At 49.4% G+C, this 24,534-nt stretch overlaps 1 protein-coding gene across 1 annotated transcript in view; it reads left to right on the plus strand.

Moving 5' to 3' along the window:
• Positions 1-24,534, plus strand: part of ATP1A3 (ATPase Na+/K+ transporting subunit alpha 3) — a 410,340-nt gene that overhangs the window by 291,575 nt on the left and 94,231 nt on the right. The window contains 1 exon segment of the mRNA XM_085615596.1: positions 12,308-12,444. Within this exon segment, the coding sequence (XP_085471722.1) occupies positions 12,308-12,444 (137 nt within the window).

Below are 24,534 nucleotides of genomic sequence, written 5' to 3' on the forward strand. Positions count from 1 at the left end.
AGGAGTGCCATTAGGGTAGAGTGCCATCAAGATGAAAGTTATCAAATTCAGATTCGGACATTAAAGCAAAGCCTTCACAATCAGGAGTGCCATCAGGGTGAGCGTGCCATCAAGATGAAAGTAATCAAATTCAGATGTAGAGATGAGGGCAAAGCCTTCAAGATCAGGAGTGACATTAGGGTGAGAGCGCATCGAGGTGATACTATCATCCAGGTAAGAATGAGGAGATTCAGGTTCAGAGGTGAGAGTGAGGCCCTCAAGGTCAGCAGTGGCCCATGGTGAGAGTGAAAGCATGGGATTCAGAATCAGAGGTGAGTGTGTGGCCTTGCAGTGATAAGGAGTGACATTGGGGTCACAGTAATGGAATTCAGGGGCAGAGTGATACGATCTGGAGGGCCCTCCCCAGGGTCACAGGGGGTGGCTTCCTAAACCCTAGTGCAAGAAATCTGTCAATGCACAAATACGAATCGGAAATGCAACTGGACTGCAAAACACACCCAGCCCACCAGGCAATACCGCGCAGGAATTAAATAATGATCAGTCCCACAAGATGAGTTCAGGAACATAGTGGAGCTCCAGACCCTCTTTCGTAAATGAAAAGCACACTCAAAATAGCACTAAGAAAAAGGACATGTATTTAAAAAAGATCTTAATGTAGTGCATGATGTATGAAAGCGAACCACACAGAATGCAAACATGAATTCAGCAAAACGTGGTGTGATCACCGAAAACAGCATGAATATTTCTAACACCCTCAGGCTGTTTCTAAGAGCTATGATAAGTTTTAACTACAGCAGTAAATATCAAACCTGTGCTCGAGTTTCTGAGATGGATTGCACAGCATACGTATATTCTCTTCATGAAATAACAAGTCAGCTATTCGTTATCACTGCTTGATAGAGGCCAGAAAATAACCAGCCACAGGCTGAAGGCCACATCTTCTCTCCGTCATGAATGTCGCCTCTGACTGTGGCTGCTTGGTGCTGCAAACCGGCATGTCCTGTGGCTTGATAATTCTAGCGCAAAATCCCTCCCTGACTATGACATGTTATTAAAATGTGTAAAGTGAACAAATACAAAGTGGTGTTTCTGCGCTAACAGTCCTGAAACGACTTAGGCCTCTATTCGTTGCCAGGTCTTAAGGACCTTCCTGAAGGATGTCGAAGAAGGAACTCTTCCGATGGAGATGGGGAGGGCCTTCCAGAGCTTCGTAGCCCCCACTGTGAAGCTTCTGCCGCCCCAATTAGACTTACAAAATCTGGGAGTTTTGCCCCTTCCGAACAGAGGCATCTGTTTGGAGAATACCAATGCAGTGACCGCCTCAAGAACGGAGGGCCAGTATCGTGTAGCGCTCTATATGTGACACATAAGGCCTTAAACTTGATGCGACACTTGACTGGCAGCCAGTGCTGTCTCCGAAGATCCTTTCCCACTGATTGAAACTTGAGGATCCCCAGCAGGAGCCTTGCAGCCGCATTCTGGATCATCTGAGGCTGGTGTAACGGCTTCTCAGGCATGCCGAGATAGAGCGCATTGCAATAATCCAGTTTGTCAAGAACTAAAGCTGTAACCACAGTTTCCCTACTATCGGCTGGAATCAAAGGTAAGATTTTCTTAATCACCTTAAGTAGGAAAAAACTGGAAGAAGAAACTGCTTTGACTTGAGCTTCGACGTTCAGTTTCTCATCTATGATCACTCCCAGATGTTTTGCTTTGGTGGCCGGGGTGGGTCCTGCTCCCAATTCGTCCGGCTACCAGATCTGTGACCAGCCAGGGGCATAGTCACCAAACAGGAATATTTCAGTTTTTCCTGAGTTCAGGTTGAAGCAATGCGAGCTCATCCATGAGTCGACTGCCAGCATGCAATCCCTAAATCTTCTTACTGGCGGCAAGATATTTTTACAGACAGACGAGACAATTTGAGTGTCGTCAACGTAGGATGTTAAAGCCATCCCGTAGGATCTGATTAATGCAGCCAGTTCAGACACATATACATTAAAAAGAGTAGGGCTCATGGAGGATCCCTGAGGGACCCTACAAGGGAGGGTGAAGGAGGGGGAAACTTATTTGCCCAACTACGGTTCAATTCTTAAGTTTTTATAGTATCTGATCGCCGATTTTATATTATGAAAACAAATGCAAAAAAATGTCCTCCTATACAGTGAGCAGACATGATATAAATGGTTCTACGCATGTCTTGAAAACTTTACCCTTTCTATGAAAGACATAGAAGAATCTGGGACAGGCGCAGAATAGAAATAGTAGAGTCTGATAGAAGTGAATGCTGCAAATAGAAGAGTTAGAGCGGGAACCGTCACAGCGTTCACGACAGGAGGTGAGAGTGAGGTCATTCAGATCAGGAGTGGTACCTGGGTGAGAGAGCCATCCAGGTGAAAGCGAGTCTGCACAGGACAGCGGATCGGGAGTGACTGCGAGTGAAGGAGCTCAGATCAGGAGTGGTACCTGGGTGAGAGAGCCATCCAGGTGACAGCGAGTCTGCACAGGACAGCAGATCGGGAGTGATGGCGAGTGAAGGAACTCGGATCAGGAGTAGTACCTGAGTGAGAGAGCCATCCAGGTGACAGCGAGTCTGCACAGGACAGCGGGTCAGGAGTGACTGCGAGTGAAGGAGCTCGGATCAGGAGCATTACCTGAGTGAGAGAGCCATCCAGGTGACAGCGAGTCTGCACAGGACAGCGGATCGTTAGTGACTGCGAGTGAAGGAGCTCGGATCAGGAGTAGTACCTGAGTGAGAGAGCCATCCAGGTAACAGCGAGTCAGCACAGGGCAGGGGATCAGGAGTGACTGTGAGTGAAGGAGCTCGGATCAGGAGTAGTACCTGAGTGAGAGAGCCATCCAGGTGACAGCGAGTCTGCACAGGACAGCGGATCAGGAGTGACTGCGAGTGAAGGAGCTCGGATCAGGAGTATTACCTGAGTGAGAGAGCCATCCAGGTGACAGCGAGTCTGCACAGGACAGCGGATCGGGAGTGACTGCGAGTGAAGGAGCTCGGATCAGGAGTAGTACCTGAGTGAGAGAGACATCCAGGTGACAGCGAGTCTGCACAGGACAGCGGATCGGGAGTGACTGCGAGTGAAGGAGCTCGGATCAGGAGTATTACCTGAGTGAGAGAGCCATCCAGGTGACAGCGAGTCTGCACAGGACAGCGGATCAGGAGTGACTGCGAGTGAAGGAGCTTGGATCAGGAGTAGTACCTGAGTGAGAGAGCCATGCAGGTGACGGTGAGTCTGCACAGGACAGCAGATCGGAAGTGACAGCGAGTGAAGGAGCTCGGATCAGGAGTATTACCTGAGTGAGAGAGCCATCTAGGTGACAGCGAGTCTGCACAGTACTGCGGATCAGGAGTGACTGCGAGTGAAGGAGCTCGGATCAGGAGCAGTATCTGAGTGAGAAAGCCATCCAGGTAACAGCGAGTCAGCACAGGGCAGGGGATCAGGAGTGACTGTGAGTGAAGGAGCTCAGATCAGGAGTATTACGTGAGTGAGAGCCATTCAGGTGATGGAGAGTATGCACAGGACAGCGGATCAGGAGTGACTGTGAGTGAAGGAGCTCGGATCAGGAGTATTACCTGAGTGAGAGAGCCATCCAGGTGACAGCGAGTCTGCACAGGACAGCGGACCAGGAGTGACGGCGAGTGAAGGAGCTCGGATCAGGAGTATTACCTGAGTGAGAGAGCCATCCAGGTGACAGCGAGTCTGCATAGGACAGCGGATCGGGAGTGACGGCGAGTGAAGGAGCTTGGATCAGGAGTAGTACCTGAGTGAGAGAGCCATCCAGGTGACAGCGAGTCTGCACAGGACAGCGGATCGGGAGTGACGGCGAGTGAAGGAGCTCGGATCAGGAGTAGTACCTGAGTGAGAGAGCCATCCAGGTGATGGCGAGTCTGCACAGGACAGCGGATCAGGAGTGACTGCGAGTGAAGGAGCTTGGATCAGGAGTAGTACCTGAGTGAGAGAGCCATCCAGGTGACAGCGAGTCTGCACAGGACAGCGGATCGGGAGTGACGGCGAGTGAAGGAGCTTGGATCAGGAGTAGTACCTGAGTGAGAGAGCCATCCAGGTGACAGCGAGTCTGACAGCGGATCGGGAGTGACTGTGAGTGAAGGAGCTCAGATCAGAGGAGAGAGTGAGGTCATTCAGATCAGGAGTGGTACCTGGGTGAGAGAGTCATCCAGGTGAGAGCGAGTCAGTGCAGGGCCAGCGGATCAGGAGTGACTTAAGGGTGCGAATGAGGGAGCTCGGATCGGAGAAGAGATTGGGGACCAGCAGCGATAAAGGCTGACGCGGAGGTGTGACTGAAAGATGAGATGTGACTTGAGGGTGAAAGTGAGGCAGCTCGGATCAAAGGTGAGAGTGAACTTTCCAAGGATAGGGACTAACTTCATGGTGCAAGTGAGGGAGCTCGGATCAGAGGTGAGAGTGAGCTTTCGAAGGATATGGACTGACTTCATGGTCCAAGTGAGGGAGCTCGGATCAAAGGTGAGAGTGAGCATTCGAAGGATAGGGACTGACTTAAGGGTCACGAGTGAGGCAGCTCGGATCAAAGGTGAAAGTGAAGTCATTCAGATCAGGACTGGTACATAAGTGAGAGAGACATCCAGGTGACAGTGAGTCAGCGCAGGACAGGGGGTCAGGAGTGACTTCATGGTGCAAGTGAGGGAGCTCGGATCAGAGGTGAGAGTGAGCTTTTGAAGGATAGGGACTGACCTCCGGGTGCGAGTGAGGGAGTATGGATCAGAGGTGAGAGTGAGCTTTTGAAGGATAGGGACTGACCTCCGGGTGCGACTGAGGGAGCTCGGATCAGAGGTGAGAGTGAGTTTTCGAAGGATAGGGACTGACTTCAGGGTGCAAGTAAGGGAGCTAGGATCAGAGGTGAGAGTGAGTTTTCGAAGGATAGGGACTGACTTCAGAGTGCGAGTGAGGGAGGTCGGATCAGAGGTGAGAGTGAGTTTTCGAAGGATAGGGACTGACCTCAGGGTGCGAGTGAGGGAGGTCGGATCAGAGGTGAGAGTGAGTTTTCGAAGGATAGGGACTGACCTCAGGGTGCGAGTGAGGGAGCTCGGATCAGAGGTGAGAGTGAGCTTTCGAAGGATAGGGACTGACCTCCGGGTGCGACTGAGGGAGGTCGGATCAGAGGTGAGAGTGAGTTTTCGAAGGATAGGGACTGACCTCAGGGTGCGAGTGAGGGAGCTCGGATCAGAGGTGAGAGTGAGCTTTCGAAGGATAGGGACTGACCTCAGGGTGCGACTGAGGGAGCTCGGATCAGAGGTGAGAGTGAGCTTTCGAAGGATAGGGACTGACCTCAGGGTGCGACTGAGGGAGGTCGGATCAGAGGTGAGAGTGAGCTTTCGAAGGATAGGGACTGACCTCAGGGTGCGACTGAGGGAGCTCGGATCAGAGGTGAGAGTGAGCTTTCGAAGGATAGGGACTGACTTCAGGGTGCAAGTAAGGGAGCTAGGATCAGAGGTGAGAGTGAGCTTTCGAAGGATAGGGACTGACTTCAGGGTGCGAGTGAGGGAGCTCAGATCAGAGGTGAGAATGAGTACCTGCAGTGACGTGGAGGTGTGACTGAGGATGCCGAAGGATCAGAAGTGACTTTGGGTGAGAGTGGGGGCCCTTCGAGGATGAGCAGGTATTTTACATCTCATAGCTGGCGTGAGGGTAGAGAGTGAAATGGATTAAGCGGGGAGAGGATGCCTTTTGGGACCCAAAACACAGATCCAAATTCATATTTGGCAGAGGAAGAGAAAATGCAAGTAAAAGTAGAGAGAAAGAAGGGGCATATTATCAAGAAACAGCATTAAAATTATCGCCGCTTTAGCGGCTGAAAACGGTCGCTAAAGCTGCGATAATGGGCTTGATAATATGCCCTGGAGAATTCCCATAGAAGACCATGTTCTGGTGTCAACATGGGCTTCTATGGGAATTCTCAAGGGCATATTATCAAGCCCATTATCGCCGCTTTAGCGGCAGTTTTCTGCCGCTAAAGCGGTGATAATTTTAACGCAGTGCTTGATAATTTGCCCCGAAAGGAGTTGGTGAGAAGAGAGGAATACAACAGAGATACTGACAGGGAGCAAGCACTGAAGCCGGTGGGTCACAGAAGAGGCACCATCAAAAGTGAAAACACAGACATCTTCAGCCCCTTGTACGCCAGGACCGTGTTACAGAAAATTTGCACTGGAGCAAAATACAGCAAAGGCACTAATTTACTGTCTGCACAACACGGAATGTTCATGTCCACACATGCATGCCCATGAGAGGCTCGATCAGTAAACAGCCCTTTAAAAAAATAAAGCACGTGGATTTTGCACTGTTTTTAGTCTGTCCAATAATGGATCGAATTGATTGCGTCTCGAGCTCTGTCCCATCTTTCTCCTTTGAAAAGTGCAGGGAGCATCGTTCACTATCCACCTCTTACTATGTAAGGACAGCAAAAAACACGAAACCGGTTTGTACCACGTTTGATCTTCTGCAAGTACACGTTGCTCCATTGCCGAGTACACAGGCAGCAGCCATGATGTGTAGGGATGTGACCTACATTTCTTCTGTATCAGTGCAAAGTGTCTGCAATGAAGGTTATAGTCAACAAACCAGTCCTTTAATAAACCAGGGCCCTAAAAATGCACCCGCCACACCTGAAAAGATCATCTCTAAAAATACGGACATAAATCCTGAGCAGACGTGAATATAAAATAAAATAACAAATCTAGTTATCATTCCTGAACATGCCAAAAAATACAGATATCAGTCTTGCACAAACCAGGCCTAAAAATACAGACATCAGCCCTGAACAAGGCCAGCCAAAACATACAGACATCATCCTTGAACAAGCCCAGGCAAAACATACAGACATCATTCCTGCACAAACCAGGCCCCAAAATACAGACATCAGCCCTGAACAAGCCCAGGCAAAACATACAGACATCAGTCCTTCACAAACCAGGCCCAAAAATACAGACATCAGCCACGAACAAGCTGGGCCCAAAAAATACAGACATCAGCCCTGAACAAGCTGGGCCCAAAAAATACAGACATCAGCCCTGAACAAGCCGGGCCCAAAAATACAGACATCAGCCCTGAACAAGCCCAGGCAAAACATCCAGACATCAGTCCTTCACAAACCAGGCCCAAAAATACAGACATCATCCTTGAACAAGCCCAGGCAAAACATACAGGCATCATTCCTGCAGAAACCAGGCCCAAAAATACAGACATCAGCCATGAACAAGCCGGGCCCAAAAATACAGACATCAGCCCTGAACAAGCCCAGGCAAAACATACAGACATCAGTCCTTCACAAACCAGGCCCAAAAATACAGACATCAGCCCTGAACAAGCCGGGCCCAAAAATACAAACATCAGCCCTGAACAAGCCGGGCCCAAAAATACAGGTATCAGCCCTGAACAAGCCCAGGCAAAACATACAGACATCAGCCCTGAACAACCCCAGGCAAAACATCCAGACATCAGTCCTTCACAAACCAGGCCCAAAAATACAGACATCAGCCATGAACAAGCCCAGCCAAAACATACAGACATAATTCCTGAACAAATCAGGCCAAAAAAATACCAGCATCAGCCATGAAAAAGCCGGGCCCAAAAATACAGGCATTAGTCCTTACTCTACAAGGCAGGCCAATAATAAACAGTTAACAGCCCTAAAAAAAGCCAGGCCAGCAAATTCAAGCATTAGCCTTGAACTAGCTAGGCTCAAAAATGCAGGCATCTGCCCTGAAGAAGGCATGCCTAAATCTACAATCATCAGCCCTGACAAGGCAGGTCTAAAAATGAAGGCTTCAGCCTTTAACAAGACGGATTCAAAACATTAAGGCATCAGCCATGGTCAAGCCAATCTGAAAAATGCAGACATCAACCATGGCCAAGACAATCCGAAAAATACAGGCAACTGCCATGAGCAAGTAACACCTAAACATACAGGCAACGACCATCACCAAGCCAAGCGTAAAAATACAGGCAACAGCCATGACCAGGCCAAGCCTAAAAATACAGGTGACAGCCATGACCAGGCCAAGCCTAAAAATACATTTTTTGGAGAAAAACAAGGGAACCCTGAAGGTAATTAAGAACCTTGGGTGACAGTTATGCATGCAAACAGTGGTCCTTAAACAAGTGAGATGACAATAGGATAAATATAGATTGGAATCAATGCTATATTCAATGGGCCCGATTCATAGATTTAACTTAAGACAAAATCCTAAACTTACTACTTTTGGTATTCACAGAATGCACTTACTACTTTTGGTATTCACAGAATGGATTTACGACTACTAACTTTACGTCCGCACTCGGGCTGGAAATTCCGGCCCGGAGGCGGAGCTTCCGGCCCGGAGGCGGAGCTTCCGGCCCGGAGGTGGGGATTCCGGCCAGTGTCGGAGATTTAGCCATGGCCAAAATCTCCAACTCTGGGCCGGAAGCTCCGCCTCCGGGCCGGAAGCCCCGCCTCTGGGCCGGAAGCCCCGCCTCCGGGCCGGAAGCTCCGCCTCCGGGCCGGAATTTCCAGCCCGAGTACGGACGTAAAGTTAGTAGTCGTAAATCCATTCTGTGAATACCAAAAGTAGTAAGTGCATTCTGTGAATACCAAAAGCAGTAAGTGCATTCTGTGAATACCAAAATGGTAGTAAGTTTAGGATTTTTTCTTAAGTTAGTTCTGTGAATCGGGCCCAGAATGTCCAGCCGGACAAACGATTTAATCTTGTAATAAATCAATGAACAAATTTGAAAACAAAATTCTCGTGGGACACAATCCTGTATCCCATAGGGATCATGACAATTATAAAACACACAAGGACATTTCAGGCAAGACAGTTATAGCTTGTAAAGTATCAAATGTATCAAGCTTAGAAAAACAGTCAATGCACTTTTTTACGCAATGGATTAATGTGCAAGCTGTTTTATATGGGTCGACAACGTTTCGATCTTTTCAAGACGATAGTAGGATCATCATCAGGACAATGATTAGTGCATGCCTGATTTAAGAGAAATTGCCTGTGGAAAAAATGGGTGTGGGGGGAAAAAGGATGGGAGGAGTAAAAGGACAGAATTAGGGCGACCTGATAGTGATGGACCAGTACATGTATGAAAACTATCTCAATTTATCCAAATAAAAGCAAACGTGATGTGAACGTGATAAAGATCTGGCACGCTGTGTCTATAACCGGGTGTCTAACTCGCAAGTGTGAGACTGTATCTAGTGGCAAGGCAGATGGATCACACAGATCTTAAAGTGGGTCGGCATCAGTGTATTAATGCAAAGGGCCAATGCGTGGATGTGAGATTGGACCCTTATTTGAACCATGTGGTCTACAAAGTGATGTAAAGTTAACCACAAATGGATGCAAGTGCCGCTAGACCCTACTAGGCGGAGCACCGAATAAGAATAGAATCAGCCGTGCAGCGAAATTACAGTGCGTTTATGCGGACTGCTAATGTGTGCAGGGGAACTCACAGGTGGCACACAACATTAACCGAAATCAAATGGACATTACGGTAATAGCACAAACCTCAAAGCATAGAGGAACAAAATCCCATTAGAGAGGTGAGTCCAAGGCTGTATAGGGACCAATAAGCAATTCTGAAGGGCAACAGATTAAAAGATTAGGTGGGCCGTGTGATAAAAGGATTTTGTGAAAGGACAAGTGTAAACTAAGCGTGGCTCACCTTGACAGTCAAAAATGAATCTTGAGTCAATTGCAACGCGCGTTCCGTATCAGAGGTCTATGTATAGACCAAGTGTTGACGTGTTCATACACTGGGGAAGAAATTAATTAAAATTGAAAAACCTGCTGGCGTGGATCCCACTATGGAACAAACATTAGTTGTTGTTTGGCTTAATGGGTGTCTTGTGACTAAAAGAGTGAAAAGAGTCCAAGCGCTCACCTTTAGCAAACAATAGCCGTTCGTGAGTCAATATTATCTCACCAGAATAACCAGGAGTCAACTAATGAAAAACAGATCCCCCGGATGCGTGACAATACACTGGAAAAATAACAAGGAACCAACATTGGTTTGGTGCCAGAACCATTACAAACATAAGGTTTCCAACTTTCCAGCGTGAGAAAAGGAAGTAAGCGTGCCCGCGCTTACCGATTTTCCGCGGTGTCCTCAGGGGTGCTTTACCGAGTGACAGTGCGTTCGCGCTGTGCTCCAGGTTTTAACACTTGTGACTCAAGACGTGCAACGCGCGTCATAAGGCGCCATCTTGGGTGAGGGGATAGACTAAGGACAGGAGAGAAAGGCATGGAAAGCCAGTGGACGGTAGAGTGAAAATGAGAGTTATATACATTAACACACATGTACATGGGGGGCCACGCAGTACCTTGTTAAAACTTACTGACAATTAGAGCATGAAACCAATAATGCGAAACCAATATGTACTCAAGTGTTTAAAAATTACCTATAATGGAAAAAAACACAAGGCTGTACATGTGATGAGGACTATGTAAATAGCAGGACAAGAGCAGAGAGTCGGTATAAAGGAAAATAATGTAAAATTTACATTGAACCAGTGTAGTCTTTTTAAATTAGATTAGTCCAGTCCTCATTCCGATTCAGGCCATTTCTGATACTGTTTGTGCGAATGATCATTCTTAATTCTTCTTTGTTGAGAATTTTGGCAATGTCTCCTCCTCTTGGTGGTTGTTTGATGACTTTGATCACAGTCCATTTGATGTCATCCTCATTGTGCCCCATTTCAGTAAAGTGTTCGACAAGAGGGGCATTTGGAGTTTTGCATCGCACTCTGCTCCTGTGTTGTCCAATTCGTAACTTCACCTTTTGCGTGGTCTGGCCAATGTAAATTTTATTGCATGGGCATAAAATCAAGTAAATAACATTGCAGGTATTGCAGTTGGAAAAGGAATTCAATTTAATAGACACATTGTTGAATATAAAATCTTTCCCTTCCATGGTTGTTCGGCAAACATTGCAATTACCACATTTGGCATGTCCAATTAGGGGCTCTAAGCCCCAATGGGCATCAAGGGTCGTGGCGGGTCTAGAGGATGGTAAAGCTGCCCGTACTAGATGGTCCTTAAGATTACAGCAATGACCAGGCCAAGCCTAAAAATACAGGCGACAGCCATGACCAGGCCAAGCCTAAAAATACAGGCAATGGCCTTGAACAAGCCACGCCTTAAAATGCAGGCAACAGCCATGATCAAGGCAAGTCTAAATATACTGGCAACAGCCGTGAAGTAGCCAAGTCTAAACATATTAGCAACAGCCTTTCACACGCCACATCTAAAAATACAGGCAACAGCCTTGACCAAGTAAAGCTGAAAAATACAGGCAACGGCCTTGACCAAGCCAAGCCTAAATATACAGGCGACAGCCATGACCAAGGCAAGCTTAAAAATACAGGCAGGAGCTTTGACCAAGCAAAGCCTAAAAATACAGGCAACAGCCGTGACTAAGCCAAGCCTAAAACTACATGTCTTAGTGGTGAACACAACAGGGTCCAAAAATGCAGCCATTAGACCTGCAGAACCAGGGCTCAGAATACAAAAATTAAATCTGAAATGAGCAGGCCCTGAAAATGCAACCATGACACCTGAACAAGATGAGCTCTAAAATGCAGACATCGGCCTTAGCTTAAAAGCCAAGAATGTAATTTAGGGCCCGGTCCCAGCCTCCTTGGTCAGAACAATGCAGCTCTCTGACCTTGACAAACAAGAGCAGAATAATGCAGGCCTCTGCCATGAACTGGGGCCAAAATATGTAGTTTTAGGTTTTTACAGACCTTTCCATTACACACACACGACCTCTGCTTAATCCATAAAGCACCAATTTGATGTTTCTCACCCTGCATCTTCTGCCACTGGCTTGTTCTTGCCCAGAATCCTTCCTCCGTGCCCCCATGATCAGATCTGTATTATCTTACAACCCTTCCAACAAGCAATACAACCTCCACCTGTCCCATCCTTTCCCAGAATTCTTAGGATTTATCCTGATGTTTGCATGCCCAGAATCCTCCATCAATGCCTTATTTTCTCTCTCTGACCCATTCATTTCCGGGATTCTTGTTCCATGCTCTATGACCTCTGCCTATTTCCCAGAATGCTTTCTCCTTGCCCTATGAGAGATGACCTGTACTTGACCCATTCATTTCTAGCCTTCTCCTGCCTTCCTAATTCTTTCCCAGAATCCATTCTCTGTGCCCCGTAACCTCATCCATTAACAACATTCCACTTTCACAATCTGTGATTCCCATCTGAGTCATTCTTTCCCAGGATCTTTCCTTCATGTCCTCTGACCTTTGTCTGCAGGTCATCATGGTAACCGGAGACCATCCAATCACTGCCAAGGCCATCGCCAAAGGTGTGGGGATCATCTCAGAGGGCAACGAGACAGTGGAGGACATTGCAGCCAGACTCAACATTCCCGTCAGCCAGGTCAACCCAAGGTGAGAGTCAGGACAGTCAGCCAGGTCAACCTGAGGTGAGTGTCGGGGGACAGGACTGTCAGCTAAGTCAACCCGAAGTGAGTGTAGGAGACAGGACGGGTAGCCAGGTCAACCCGAGAAGAGTGTCGGCGGACAGTACTGTCAGTCTGGTCAACCCGAGGTGAGTGTCGGGGACAGGACAGGTAGCCAGGTCAACCCGAGGTGAGTGTCGGGGGACAGGACTGTCAGCTAGCTCAACCCAAGGTGAGTGTCGGGGACAGGACTGTCAGCTAGGTCAACCCAAGGTGAGTGTCGGGTACAGGACTATCAGCCAGGTCAATACAAGGTGAACCTGAGGCGAGTGTCGGGGACAGGACTGTCAGCCAGGTCAACCCGTGGTGCGTGTTGGGAATAGGAATGTTAGCTAGGTCAACCCGAGGTGAGTGCCGGGGGACAGGAGACTGTCAGCCAGGTCAACCCAAGGTGAGTGTCGGGGACAGGACTGTCAGCCAGGTGAACCAGAGGTGAACCCCAGGTAAGTGTCAGGTACAGGACTGTCAGCTAGGTCAGCCCGAGGTGAGTGTCGGGGGACAGGATATCAGCCAGGTCAACCTGAGGTAAGTGTTGGGGGACAGGACTGTCAGCTAGGTCAACCCGAGGTGAGTGTCGGGCAACAGGACTGTCAGCCATGTCAACCCAAGGTGAGTGTTGGGGGACAGGACTGTCAGTCAGGTCAACCCGAGGTGAGTGTCGGGGGAAAGGACTGTCAGCCATGTCAACCCAAGGTGAGTGTCGGGGGACAGGACTGTCAGGCAGGTCAACCCGAGGTGAGTGTCAGGCAACAGGACTGTCAGCCATGTCAACCAAAGGTGAGTGTCGGGGGACAGGACTGTCAGTCAAGTCAACCCGAGGTGAGTGTCAGGGGAAAGGACTGTCAGTCAGGTGAACTCGAGGTGAGTATCGGGGGACAGGACTGTCAGCCATGTCAACCCGAGGTGAGTGTCGGGGGACAGGACTGTCAGTAAGGTCAACCCGAGGTGAGTGTCGGGGAAAAGGACTGTCAATCAGGTAAACCCGAGGTGAGTGTCGGGGGACAGGACTGTCAGCCATGTCAACCCGAGGTGAGTGTCGGGGGACAGGACTGTCAGTCAGGTCAACCCGAGGTGAGTGTCGGGGGACAGGACTGTCAGTCAGGTCAATTCGAGGTGAGTGTCGGGGACAGGACTGTCAGTTTAAAGGGACCAGGCTTTGTGAGATTGATGACTAAGGGCCAGATTTAGAGATCGACTGATGGGTAAGTCTATCACAAATATGACTGATATCCTGCCCGTCTTAAAATAAGTACATTATATTACATTACACTTGTAATAGGGTAGACAGGATATCCATCAGGTTTGGGACAGAGTACCCCGTTCGGCAAACTAGGTCCTGATTATTAGAGGTCTGGGAAATAATGGTCTCTGTGCAAACAACTATTTGTGTAGCGGTTGCAATCATAAGTGTCGTGCTGTTTATTACACCCAGTTATTGCCAGGGGCAGTATTATCTATAGTGCCCAGGGGTGCAATGCGCATTGCACCCTCTTTCTATACCTCCAAATCACTGGTATTACACAAGTGACCGCAGACGCTCGTGTGTTCCCTTCTTTAATACAGACAGAGCTAGGACACATTGAGCCCTAACGGGGCGTTCCCCCTTACATGGGGGGGTGAATCGAGCACTTCACATCTGCACTCATGTGGACCCAGAGGCTAAGAGACCGCCAGGAGGCTCACTAACCGTGGGCCACAAAGAGGTGGGGCACAGTTCATGCGACTCCCGAGGGTGGCCCCTGCAAGGGGGAAGGATGATCCTATGGACCCCAAGACATCCCCCTGCAGGAAGGTGCAGTCCCTCACTGCACGTGCCTCCAGGGAGATCTCTGCCCCTCCCCCCTTTGAAGTGCGATCGGGGTGTCCCCTGCAATGTGAAGGACTGAGAGTCTGTTTGATGGGAACATTTAAAAAATGTATTTAAGTTTAAAATAAAGGTTAAAATATGTTTATCATAAATATTATTGTAAGTTCATTTTATAAACTTAACTTAAATGTAGAACACAAAAGGCGATAGTACTATTACATTCATTTTGAATTAAAACTTTAAGCAATGGAAGGGAAAGACATGAAATTAAAATAAAATTATTTTTCTGAAGTTTAAATTAAAAAAATAATTCCAACCGAAAAGTAATAAAGGTACTCAGATTCAGTTTCATAAGGCTTTATTCGGAGCTTAAACACAAAGTCCATGAAAGCATATACAATTACACAACAAATACATCAGTCATAAAACCATAATAATAAAAACTACAATACAGTTTACATGATTTAAAAACAGTTAAGATAATTAAAACAGCATACTAGACCTTACTTTGATAGCCTGTAGGAGAAAAGTAGCAGTGAGAAAGCAAACATCGGGAAAGGGATTAAAAAGCAACTTCATAGCATCTTGTACATTCCTAACTCCATATTTCAAGAGGATAGGTTTTAAATAAGATAAGCGAAAATTACCATATAAATTACACAGCAGTAGAAAGTGCATAGTGCTTTGTGCCGAAACATTATCACATGGACATGGACCATACGGGTGTTTTTTAATGCAAGGGAAGGCCACCAAATGGTGCACTATCCCGAACCTTAATCTCGTGAGGACAAACTGGTGGGAAGCTCGGGTGACTAAACCCAAATACGGTTGAAAACCCACAGTTTCACAAAATCTTCCGTAGAGCATACATGTAATAAGATTGCCACTGATCCTCTCCCGCCTCTCTGATTTATGGTTCATAAAAACTGACTTCATCTCTGCTTTGGACAGACTGGAGGTAGCATAGCAGTCCTCTTTAAAATTGAAACCATAAATCTCTAAGAAGCAGTTGATGACAAATTTAATCCAGGGAATCTTTAAGTGGTCATCAGTGGAGAGAAAGTTACTCAAAAGTGGAAGTTACCTTTGTGAATCAGGCCTAAATCTGTATTTTCATGTCTGTCTGGGACCAGTGAATACCCATTTAAACATGGAAGCTTCCTATACACCCTTCAACAGTGATTAAAGCTCGTACATCTGAAATGGACGTTTTTAAACCGTCTCCAAAGAGAGTGTTGGTGGAATTAAAACGTTGACCATTGTCCAGCCTCTCTTGTAAGGTTATAATGATCAGCGATTTGAAAATGCAGTATAAATGCAGAACCACATTTTCCAATCACTGATGGAAGGTCCAACCCCTTTGTAGGCGGGATGGGCTTTGTGCAACATGGCCCCATCTTGGATGCACTTTAACCCTCTGCCCACGGACAGTCGGAGGGATCTGTGTGCCCACCACCAGGCTTGGAAGCGTTGGCACTTTGAAGCCACTGGCATAGAGAAGCTGCCCTGTCTGCGGATCCTGGCCTTCAGTGGTTCATTCACAGATCAATACCTTGTCACTCAGGTCATTTGTTTCCCTTCATACATGAAGGAAGATTGTAAGGCTCCTGCCAGGAGTTCTTTTTCCACGTAAGCGGATTGCGTTTACTTCCTAGGACCGCTGGCTGCCTGTGCTTTATACGAGGTAGCAGCAGAACTGCTCAGAAACCTCTTTTCTATACTTCACCCCTGCTCACAGAGCTCACCCCCTGCTCACAGACCTCTCTTCTATACCTCACCCGCTGCTCACAGACCTCTCTTCTATACCTCCATCCCTGCTCACAGACCCATCTTCTATACCTCACCCTCCTGCTCACAGACCTCACCCCCTGCTCACAGACCTCTCTTCTATACCTCACCCCCTGCTCAATGACCTCTCTTCTATACCTCACCCCCTGCTCACAGACCTCACGCCCTGCTCACAGACCCCTCTTCTAAACCTCACTCCCTGCTCACAGACCTCTCTTCTATACCTCACTCCCTGCTCACTGAACTCTCTTTTATACCTCACCCCCTGCTCACAGACCCTTCTTCTATACCCAACTCTCCCTGCTCACAGACCTCTCTTCTATACCTCACCCCCTGCACACAGACCTCACCCCCTGCTCACAGACCTCTCTTCTATACCTCAGCCCCTGCTCAGAGACCTCTCTTCTATACCTCACCCCCTGCTCATAGACCTCACCCCCTGCTCACAGACCTCTCTTCTATACCTCACCCCCTGCTCACAGACCTCACCCCCTGCTCACAGACCTCTCTTCTATACCTCACCCCCTGCTCACAGACCTCTCTTCTATACCTCACTCCCTGCTCACTGAACTCTCTTTTATACCTCACCCCCTGCTCACAGACCCTTCTTCTATACCCAACTCTCCCTGCTCACAGACCTCTCTTCTATACCTCACCCCCTGCTCACAGACCTCTCTTCTATACCTCACTCCCTGCTCACTGAACTCTCTTTTATACCTCACCCCCTGCTCACAGACCCTTCTTCTATACCCAACTCTCCCTGCTCACAGACCTCTCTTCTATACCTCACCCCCTGCACACAGACCTCACCCCCTGCTCACAGACCTCTCTTCTATACCTCAGCCCCTGCTCAGAGACCTCTCTTCTATACCTCACCCCCTGCTCATAGACCTCACCCCCTGCTCACAGACCTCTCTTCTATACCTCACCCCCTGCTCACAGACCTCACCCCCTGCTCACAGACCTCTCTTCTATACCTCACCCCCTGCTCACAGACCCCTCTTCTATACCTCACCCCTGCTCACAGACCTCACCCCCGCTCACAGACCTCTCTTCTATACCTCACCCCCTGCTCACAGACCTCACCCCCTGCTCACAGACCTCTCTTCTATACTTCACTCCCTGCTCACAGACCCCTCTTCTATACCTCACCCCCTGCTCACAGACCTCACCCCCGCTCACAGACCTCTCTTCTATACCTCACCCCCTGCTCACAGACCTCACCCCCTGCTCACAGACCTCTCTTCTATACCTCACCCCCTGCTCACAGACCCCTCTTCTATACCTCACCTCCGCTCACAGACCTCACACCCACTCACAGACCTCTCTTCTATACCTCACCCCCTGCTCATAGACCTCTCTTCTATACCTCACCCCTACTCACAGACCTCACCCCCGCTCACAGACCTCTCTTCTATACCTCACCTCTGCTCACAGACCTCACCCCCGCTCACAGGGCTCTCTTCTATACCTCACCCGCTGCTCACAGACCTCTCTTCTATACTTCACCCCTGCTCACAGACCTCACCCCCTGCTCACAGACCACTCTTCTATATTTCACCCCCTGCACACAGACTTCACCCCCTGCTCACAGACCTCACCCCCTGCTCACAGGCCTCTCTTCTATACCTCACCCCCTGCTCACAGACCTCTCTTCTATACCTCGCCCCCTGCTCACAGATCTCTCTTCTATACTTCACTCCGTGCTCACAGACCTCTCTTTTATACCTCACCCCCTGCTCACAGACCCTTCTTCTATACCCCACTCCCTGCTCACAGCCATCTCTTCTATACCTCACTCCCTGCTCACAGACCTCTCTTCTATACCTCACCCCCTGCTCACAGACCTCTCTTCTATACCTCACCCCCTGCTCACAGATCTCTCTTCTATACCTCACTCCCTGCTCACAGACCTCTGTTCTATACCTCATCCCCTGCTCACAGACCTTTCCTCTATACCTCACTCCCTGCTCACTGACCCCACTTCTATACCTCACCCCCTGCTCACAGACCCCTCTTGTATATCTCACCCGCTGCTCACAGACCCCTCTACATCCCCAGACCTCGCCACCTGCTCACAGACCCCTCTTCTATACCTCACCCGCAGCTCACTGACCTCTCTGATATACCTCAACCCATGCTCATAGACCTCTCTTCTATACCTCACCCCCTGATCACAGACCTCTCTTCTATACCTCACCCCATACTCACAGACCCCTATTCTATACCCCACTCCCTGCTCACAGACCTCTCTTCTATACCTCACTCCCTACTCACAGACCCCTCTTCTATACCTCAACCCCTGCTCACAGACTCATCTTCTATACCTCACCCCTGCTCACAGACCTCAATCCTTATTCACAGATCACGCTCTTCTATACCTCACCCCCTGCTCACAGACCCCTCTTCTATACCTCACCCCTGCTCACTGACCTCACCCTTCTGCTCACAGACCTCTCTTCTATACCTCATCCCCAGCTCAAAGACCTCTCTTGTATACCTCCCCTCCTGCTCACAGACACCTCTTATACCTCTCCCCCTGCTCACAGACCCCTCATACCTCACTATCTGCTCACAGACCTCTCTTCTATACCTCATCCCTGGGAAACAAGCTTTACAACGCAATCATTACATCGCACTACATTTACAACGCAGCTATAACATCGCAACATCCTTTGCAACGCATGTCACTACAATGCAGCCATTACATTGCATGTTACTACAACGCATGACACTACAACGCATGACACTACAACACATGTCACTACAACGCATGTCACTACAACGCAGGCATTACATCGCATGTCATTACAACGCATACCATTACAATTCATAGTACCCCTACACTATCCAACACTTACCCTACTGTTGCACCCCCTGGAGTTAGCATAGTAATTTTAACCCCTACGCTATCCAACACTTACCCTACTGTTGCACCCCCTGGAGTTAGAATAGTAATTTTTACCCCTACACTATCCTACACTTACCTTAAATGCAATGTAATGATATGCGTTGTAATGGTATGTGTTCTAAAGGCATAACGCCATGTATTGGAATGTGTTGGAAATGCAGTTATAATGGCATGCGATGTAAATGTATGCGTTGTAAAGAATGTTGAGATGTAAAAACTGTGTTGTAAAGGCATGCGTTGTAAATGTATGCGTTGTAACGTCATACATTCCTCACCCCCTGCTGACAGACACCTCTTCTATACTGCACCCCTGCTCCCAGACCTCTCTTCTATACCTCTCCCCCGTTCACAGACACAGACCTCTCTTCTATACCTCACCCCCTGCTCACAGACCTCACCCCGTTCACATACCTCTCTTTTATACCTCACCCCTGCTCACAGAACACACCCCCTGCTCACAGACCTCACTCTTTGCTCACAGACCTCTCTTCTATGCCTCACCCCAGCTCACAGACCTCACCCCGTGCTCACATACCTCGCTCTTTGCTCACAGACCTCTCTTCTATACCTCACCCCCTGCTCACTGACCCCTCTAATACCTCACTCCCTCCTCACAGACCTCTTTTCTGTACCTCAACCCCCTGCTTACAGACCTCACCCCTGCTCACAGACCTCCCCGTAATCACAGACCTCACTCTCTACTCACAGACCTCTCTTCTATACCTCACCCCCACTCACAGACCTCTCTTCTATACCTCACCCCCTGCTCACTGACCCCTCTAATACCTCACTCCCTCCTCACAGACCTCTTTTCTGTACCTCAACCCCCTGCTTACAGACCTCACCCCTGCTCACAGACCTCCCCGTAATCACAGACCTCACTCCCTCCTCACAGACCTCTTTCCTGTACCTCAACCCCCTGCTTACAGACCTCACCCCTGCTCACAGACCTCCCTCTCTGCTCACAGACCTCTCTTCTATACCTCACCCCCACTCACAGACCTCTCTTCTATACCTCACCCCTGCTCACAGACCTCATCCCACTCACAGACCTCCCTTCTATACCTCACCCCCTGCTCACAGACCTCTCTTCTATACCTCACCTCCTGCTCACAGGCATCTCTTATATACCTCACCTCCTGCTCACAGGCCTCTCTTCTATACTTCACCCCCTGCTCACAGACCTCTCTTCTATACCTCACCCCCAGCTGACAGAAACCTTTTCCATACCTCACCCCCTGCTCACAGACCACTCTTCTATACCTCACCCTCTGCTCACTGACCCCTCCTATGCCTCAATCCCTCCTCACAGAACTCTCTTCTGTACCTCAGCCCCTGTTCACAAACCTCACCCCCGCTCACAGACCTCTCTCCTGTACCTCACCCCTGCTCACAGTCCTCCCCTCTGCTCACAGACCCCACCCCCTGCTCACAGACCTCACTCCCTACTCACAGACCTCTCTTCTATACCGCACCCTGTGCTCACAGACCTCTCTTCTATACCTCACCCCCGCTCACAGACCTATCTTCTATACCTCACCCCCTGCTCACTGGCCCCTCTTTTATCTCACTACTTCCTTGCAGACCTCTCTTCTGTACCTCACCCCCTGCTCACAGTCCTCATCCCGCTCACAGACCTCTCTTCTATACCTCACCCCTGCTCACAGACCTCTCTTCTATACCTTACCTCCTGCTCACAGGCCTCTCTTCTATACCTCACCCCCTGCTCACAGACCTCTCTTCTATACCTCAACCCCAACTGACAGACACCTTTTCCATACCTCACCCCCTGCTCACAGACCACTCTTCTATAACTCAACCTCTTACAGACCTCTCTTCTATACCTCACCCCATGCTCACTGACCCCTCCTATGCCTCACTCCCTCCTCACAGACCTCTCTTCTGTACCTCACCCCCTGCTCACAGACCTCACCCCCGCTCACAGACCTCTCTTCTGTACCTCACCCCTGCTTACAGACCTCATCCCTGCTCACAGACCTCACCACCTGCTCACAGACCTCACTCCCTGCTAACAGACCTCTCTTCTATACCGCACCCCCTGCTCACAGACCTAACTTCTATACCTCACCCCCCCTCACAGACCTCTCTTCTATACCTCACCCCCGGTCACAGACCTCTCTTCTATACCTCAACCCCAGCTGACAGACACCTTTTTCATACCTCACCCCCTGCTCACAGACCACTCTTCTATACCTCAACCCCTACCAGACCTCTCTTTTATACCTCACCCCATGCTCATTGACCCCTGCTATGCCTCACTCCCTCCTCACAGACCTGTCTTCTGTACCTCACCTCCTGCTCACAGACCTCACCCCCACTCACAGACCTCTATTCTATACCTCACCCCTGCTCACAGACCTCACCCCTGCTCACAGACCTCACCCCCGCTCACAGGGCTCTCTTCTATACCTCACCCGCTGCTCACAGACCTCTCTTCTATACTTCACCCCTGCTCACAGACCTCACCCCCTGCTCACAGACCACTCTTCTATATTTCACCCCCTGCACACAGACTTCACCCCCTGCTCACAGACCTCACCCCCTGCTCACAGGCCTCTCTTCTATACCTCACCCCCTGCTCACAGACCTCTCTTCTATACCTCGCCCCCTGCTCACAGATCTCTCTTCTATACTTCACTCCGTGCTCACAGACCTCTCTTTTATACCTCACCCCCTGCTCACAGACCCTTCTTCTATACCCCACTCCCTGCTCACAGCCATCTCTTCTATACCTCACTCCCTGCTCACAGACCTCTCTTCTATACCTCACCCCCTGCTCACAGACCTCTCTTCTATACCTCACCCCCTGCTCACAGATCTCTCTTCTATACCTCACTCCCTGCTCACAGACCTCTGTTCTATACCTCATCCCCTGCTCACAGACCTTTCCTCTATACCTCACTCCCTGCTCACTGACCCCACTTCTATACCTCACCCCCTGCTCACAGACCCCTCTTGTATATCTCACCCGCTGCTCACAGACCCCTCTACATCCCCAGACCTCGCCACCTGCTCACAGACCCCTCTTCTATACCTCACCCGCAGCTCACTGACCTCTCTGATATACCTCAACCCATGCTCATAGACCTCTCTTCTATACCTCACCCCCTGATCACAGACCTCTCTTCTATACCTCACCCCATACTCACAGACCCCTATTCTATACCCCACTCCCTGCTCACAGACCTCTCTTCTATACCTCACCCCCTGCTCACAGACCCCTCTTCTATACCGCACCACCTGCTCACTGACCTCTCTTCTATACCTCACCCCCTTGCTCACAGACCTCTCTTCTATACCTCACTCCCTACTCACAGACCCCTCTTCTATACCTCAACCCCTGCTCACAGACTCATCTTCTATACCTCACCCCTGCTCACAGACCTCAATCCTTATTCACAGATCACGCTCTTCTATACCTCACCCCCTGCTCACAGACCCCTCTTCTATACCTCACCCCTGCTCACTGACCTCACCCTTCTGCTCACAGACCTCTCTTCTATACCTCATCCCCCAGCTCAAAGACCTCTCTTGTATACCTCCCCTCCTGCTCACAGACACCTCTTATACCTCTCCCCCTGCTCACAGACCCCTCATACCTCACTATCTGCTCACAGACCTCTCTTCTATACCTCATCCCTGGGAAACAAGCTTTACAACGCAATCATTACATCGCACTACATTTACAACGCAGCTATAACATCGCAACATCCTTTGCAACGCATGTCACTACAATGCAGCCATTACATTGCATGTTACTACAACGCATGACACTACAACGCATGACACTACAACACATGTCACTACAACGCATGTCACTACAACGCAGGCATTACATCGCATGTCATTACAACGCATACCATTACAATTCATAGTACCCCTACACTATCCAACACTTACCCTACTGTTGCACCCCCTGGAGTTAGCATAGTAATTTTAACCCCTACGCTATCCAACACTTACCCTACTGTTGCACCCCCTGGAGTTAGAATAGTAATTTTTACCCCTACACTATCCTACACTTACCTTAAATGCAATGTAATGATATGCGTTGTAATGGTATGTGTTCTAAAGGCATAACGCCATGTATTGGAATGTGTTGGAAATGCAGTTATAATGGCATGCGATGTAAATGTATGCGTTGTAAAGAATGTTGAGATGTAAAAACTGTGTTGTAAAGGCATGCGTTGTAAATGTATGCGTTGTAACGTCATACATTCCTCACCCCCTGCTGACAGACACCTCTTCTATACTGCACCCCTGCTCCCAGACCTCTCTTCTATACCTCTCCCCCGTTCACAGACACAGACCTCTCTTCTATACCTCACCCCCTGCTCACAGACCTCACCCCGTTCACATACCTCTCTTTTATACCTCACCCCTGCTCACAGAACACACCCCCTGCTCACAGACCTCACTCTTTGCTCACAGACCTCTCTTCTATGCCTCACCCCAGCTCACAGACCTCACCCCGTGCTCACATACCTCGCTCTTTGCTCACAGACCTCTCTTCTATACCTCACCCCCTGCTCACTGACCCCTCTAATACCTCACTCCCTCCTCACAGACCTCTTTTCTGTACCTCCACCCCCTGCTTACAGACCTCACCCCTGCTCACAGACCTCCCCGTAATCACAGACCTCACTCTCTACTCACAGACCTCTCTTCTATACCTCACCCCCACTCACAGACCTCTCTTCTATACCTCACCCCCTGCTCACTGACCCCTCTAATACCTCACTCCCTCCTCACAGACCTCTTTTCTGTACCTCAACCCCCTGCTTACAGACCTCACCCCTGCTCACAGACCTCCCCGTAATCACAGACCTCACTCCCTCCTCACAGACCTCTTTCCTGTACCTCAACCCCCTGCTTACAGACCTCACCCCTGCTCACAGACCTCCCTCTCTGCTCACAGACCTCTCTTCTATACCTCACCCCCACTCACAGACCTCTCTTCTATACCTCACCCCTGCTCACAGACCTCATCCCACTCACAGACCTCCCTTCTATACCTCACCCCCTGCTCACAGACCTCTCTTCTATACCTCACCTCCTGCTCACAGGCATCTCTTATATACCTCACCTCCTGCTCACAGGCCTCTCTTCTATACTTCACCCCCTGCTCACAGACCTCTCTTCTATACCTCACCCCCAGCTGACAGAAACCTTTTCCATACCTCACCCCCTGCTCACAGACCACTCTTCTATACCTCACCCTCTGCTCACTGACCCCTCCTATGCCTCAATCCCTCCTCACAGAACTCTCTTCTGTACCTCAGCCCCTGTTCACAAACCTCACCCCCGCTCACAGACCTCTCTCCTGTACCTCACCCCTGCTCACAGTCCTCCCCTCTGCTCACAGACCCCACCCCCTGCTCACAGACCTCACTCCCTACTCACAGACCTCTCTTCTATACCGCACCCTGTGCTCACAGACCTCTCTTCTATACCTCACCCCCGCTCACAGACCTATCTTCTATACCTCACCC

Source organism: Triturus cristatus, chromosome 7 (genome assembly GCF_964204655.1).
Source record: "Triturus cristatus chromosome 7, aTriCri1.1, whole genome shotgun sequence".
Taxonomy (NCBI): domain Eukaryota; kingdom Metazoa; phylum Chordata; class Amphibia; order Caudata; family Salamandridae; genus Triturus; species Triturus cristatus.